The 4,321-nt window shown below is 52.8% G+C and overlaps 1 protein-coding gene across 1 annotated transcript in view; it reads left to right on the forward strand.

Moving 5' to 3' along the window:
* Positions 1-209: 209 nt before the first annotated feature.
* The window catches only part of LOC311125812 (dedicator of cytokinesis protein 3-like), a gene marked incomplete at both ends in the record, with an annotated part of 27,722 nt that continues 23,610 nt past the window's right edge, over positions 210-4,321 (forward strand). The window contains one exon of the mRNA XM_084199844.1: positions 210-228. Within this exon, the coding sequence (XP_084055970.1) occupies positions 210-228 (19 nt within the window). The remainder of the gene's footprint in view (positions 229-4,321) is intronic.

Here is a 4,321-nt window from a genome sequence, read left to right on the forward strand (position 1 = left end):
TCTTTTGTCAGTTACACTGCTGACAGTACACACTTTTACTAACTTACTTTAATACACACACACACACGCGCACACACACACGCGCGCGCACACACACACACACACACAGTCAATATGTTGCGTGGTGAAACAACCATTCAGTGCTCATATCATTATTCACACAGATCTGGTGCCAAACTCTTCTGTCTGGAAGGACTTAGAGTAAAACTATGAATGGCTGGAAGCAAAGTAACTGAAGAACAAAGTTTACATAACTTACCGTGACCTAGTCAACTATCACAGACTCTGACAGATGGACTGCTGAGGACCTGAGGAGTTATTCCTGAAATCATCATCTTGGTTAACCCAGAACTAAAGTCTTGTGTAATTGGTCAGATGTTTGATTCATTTCTGGGTCCATATATGTTAACAGAAGAGATAGAATGAGGAGGGGAACCAGAACGAAGTTACTCTTTGCAAGTTACGGGTAAGACTATAGGCCAAATGTCCCCTCCCTTCTGAAATTTGAAAGATGCTAACACCTTTGTCCAAATAACCAGTGCCAAAAACCCAAGCACCGGAACTAATGTTTTTCGTTATCTCACGTATCATGACAGATTTGTCCACCAGAAATTACTGACAAACGTAGCCCGGTAAGAAAAAAACTTGGTGCCCTTGCATTTGTGGTATGCGTCTGTGTCGGTTAGTGCCCCCTGACCCTTGATCTCAGTGTCACCGCGGTAACGAGGTGAGGCAGATAAGCGCGAGGGCTGACACAGAGAGCTGAGCTGAGCTGTGTGTCAGCAGGCTAATGAACCTGTCAGAGAACGGAGAGAAAGCAGATGGGTGAAGGCTGTGTGTGTGTGTGTGTGTGTTGTGTGTGTGTGTGTGTGTGTGTGTGTGTGTGTGTGTGTGTGTGGAGGGGGGAGGCAGAGGGGGTTGGGGTGAAGAATGCTGCTAAGTAGGGGTGGGTGTCTTGGGGTTGTTTGGACGGATGAAGGAAAGCTGTGGCTCTCACACAGATCTCTCTCCTCTTCCTCCTCTCTCCTCTTCCCTCTCTCCTCCTCTTCCCCCTCTCTTCTCTTCCCTCTCTCTCCTCGTCCCCCTCTCTCTCCTCTCCCCCTCTCTCCTCTTCCATCTCTCTCCTCTTCCTCCTCTTCCTCTTCCTCTCTCTCCCCCTCCCCCTCTCTCCTCCTCCCCCTCTCTCCTCTTCCTCTCTCTCCTCTACCCTCTCTCCTCTTCCCTCTCTCTCCCCCTCCCCCTCTCTCCTCCTCCCCCTCTCTCCCTCTTTCCCCTCTCTCCTCTATCCCCCTCTCTCCTCTATCCCCTCTCTCCTCTTCCTCATCTCTCCTCTTTCCCCTCCTCTCCTCTTCCCCCTCTCTCCTCTTCCTCCTCTCTCCTCTTACCCCTCTCTCCTCTTCCTCTCTCTCCTCTTACCCCTCTCTCCTCTTCCTCCTCTCTCCCCTCCCCTCTCTCCTCCTCCCCCTCTCTCCCTCTTTCCCCTCTCTCCTCTAGCCCTCTCCCTCTTTCCCTCTCTCCTCTATCCCCTCTCTCCTCTATCCCCTCTCTCCTCTTCCCTCTCTCCTCTTCCTCCTCTCTCCTCTTTCCCCTCTCTCCTCTTTCCCCTCTCTCCTCTCTCCTCTATCCCTCTCTCTCTTTCCCCTCTCTCCTCTTTCCCCTCTCTCCTCTTCCCCCTCTCTTCCTCTTTCCCCTCTCTCCTCTTTCCCCCTCTCTCCTCTTCCTCCTCTCTCCTCTTTCCCCTCTCTCCTCTTTCCCCTCTCTCCTCTCTCCTCATCCCATCTCTCCTCTATCCCCTCTCTCCTCTTCCTCGTATCTCCTCTTTCCCCTCTCTCCTCTTCCCCCTCTCTCCTCTTCCTCGTCTCTCCTCTTTCCCCTCTCTCCTCTTCCCCCTCTCTCCTCTTCCTCCTCTCTCCTCTTTCCCCTCTCTCCTCTTCCTCCTCTCTCCTCTTCCTTCTCTCTCCTCTTTCCCCTCTCTCTCTTCCCCTCTCTCCTCTTCCTCCTCTCTCCTCTTTCCCCTCTCTCCTCTTCCTCCCCTCTCCTCTTCCTTCTCTCTCCTCTTTCCCTCTCTCCTCTTCCCCCCTCTCCTCTTCCTCGTCTCTCCTCTTTCCCCTCTCCTCTTCCCCCTCTCTCCTCTTCCTCCTCTCTCCTCTTTCCCCTCTCTCCTCTTCCTCCTCTCTCCTCTTCCTTCTCTCTCCTCTTTCCCCTCTCTCCTCTATCCCCCCTCTCCTCTATCCCCTCTTTCCTCTTTCCCATCTCTCCTCTTCCTCGTCTCTCCTCTTTCCCCTCTCTCCTCTTCCCCCTCTCTCCTCTTCCTCCTCTTTCCTCTTTCCCTCTCTCCTCTATCCCTCTCTCCTCTATCCCCTCTCTCCTCTTCCTCCTCTCTCCTCTTTCCCATCTCTCCTCTTTCCCCTCTCTCCTCTCTCCTCTATCCCTCTCTCCTCTTTCCCCTCTCACCTCTTCCCCCTCTCTCCTCTTTCCCCTCTCTCCTCTTCCCCCTCTCTTCCTCTTTCCCCTCTCTCCTCTTTCCCCTCTCTCCTCTTCCTCCTCTCTCCTCTTTCCCCTCTCTCCTCTTTCCCCTCTCTCCTCTCTCCTCTATCCCATCTCTCCTCTATCCCTCTCTCCTCTTTCCCTCTCTCCTCTTCCTCGTATCTCCTCTTTCCCCTCTCTCCTCTTCCCCTCTCTCCTCTTTCCCCTCTCTCCTCTTCCCCCTCTCTCCTCTTCTCCTCTCTCCTCTTTCCCATCTCTCCTCTTCCTCCTTCTCTCTTCCTTCTCTCTCCTCTTTCCCCTCTCTCCTCTTCCCCCTCTCTCCTCTTCCTCCTCTCTCCTCTTTCCCCTCTCTCCTCTTCCTCCCCTCTCCTCTTCCTTCTCTCTCCTCTTTCCCCTCTCTCCTCTTCCCCCTCTCTCCTCTTCCTCGTCTCTCCTCTTTCCCTCTCTCCTCTTCCCCCTCTCTCCTCTTCCTCCTCTCTCCTCTCTTCCCCTCTCTCCTCTTCCTCCTCTCTCCCTCTTCCTTCTCTCTCCTCTTTCCCCTCTCTCCTCTTTCCCCTCTCTCCTCTATCCCTTCTCTCCCCTAGCCCCTCTCTCCTCTTCCTCCTCTCTCCTCTTCCCCTCTCTCCTCTTCCTCCTCTCTCCTCTTCCTCCTCTCTCCTCTTCCCCTCTCTCCTCTATCCCCTCTCTCCTCTTCCCCTCTCTCCTCTTTCCCTCTCTTCCTCTATCCCCTCTCTCCTCTATCCCCTCTCTCCTCTTCCCCTCTCTCCTCTATCCCCTCTCTCCTCTTCCTCCTCTCTCCTCTTCCTCGTCTCTCCTCTTTCCCCTCTCTCCTCTTCCCCTCTCTCCTCTTCCTCCTCTCTCCTCTTTCCCCTCTCTCCTTCCTCCTCTCTCCTCTTCCTTCTCTCTCCTCTTCCTCCTCTCTCCTCTTCCTCCTCTCTCCTCTTTCCCCTCTCTCCTCTATCCCTTCTCTCCCCTAGCCCTTCTCTCCCCTAGCCCCTCTCTCCTCTTCCTCCTCTCTCCTCTTCCCCCTCTCTCCTCTATCCCTTCTCTCCCCTAGCCCTTCTCTCCCCTAGCCCTCTCTCCTCTTCCTCCTCTCTCCTCTTTCCCCTCTCTCCTCTATCCCCTCTCTCCTCTTCCCCTCTCTCCTCTTCCTCCTCTCTCCTCTTCCTCCTCTCTCCTCTTCCTCCTCTCTCCTCTTTCCCATTTCCTCCTCCTTTCTTCACCCTCTCTTTATCTTCTCTCCTTCTGTCCTCTCTTCATCCAATCCATTCCACTCTTAGGCTCACAGGTCCTCAACTGGCAGCTTCATTAAATAGTACCCGCAAAACACCAGTCTCAACGTCAACAGTGAAGAGGCGACTCTGGGATGCTGACCTTCTAGGCAGAGTTGCAAAGAAAAAGCTATATCTCAGACTGCCCATCTTAATCTTTTCTTTTTATTGGCCAGTCTGAGATATTGCTTTTTCTTTGCAACTCTGCTTAGAAGGTCAGCATCCCAGAGTCGCCTCTTCACTGTTGACGTTGAGACTGGTGTTTTGCGGGTACTTTTTAATGAAGCTGCCAGTTCAGGACCTGTGAGGCGTCTGTTTCTCAAACTAGACACTCTAATGTATTTGTCCTCTTGCTCAGTTGTGCACTGGGGCCTCCAACTCCTCTTTCTATTCTGGTTAGAGCCAGTTTGCGCTGTTCTGTGAAGGGAGTAGTAGACAGCGTTGTACGAGATCTTCAGTTTCTTGGCAATTTCTCGCATGGAATAGCCTTCATTTCTCAGAACAAGAATAGACTGACGAGTTTCAGAAGAAAGTTATTTGTTTCTGGCCATTTGGAGCCTGTA

Source organism: Coregonus lavaretus, assembly GCF_964263955.1.
Source record: "Coregonus lavaretus genome assembly, contig: HAP1_SCAFFOLD_466, whole genome shotgun sequence".
NCBI classification, from domain to species: Eukaryota; Metazoa; Chordata; class Actinopteri; order Salmoniformes; family Salmonidae; genus Coregonus; species Coregonus lavaretus.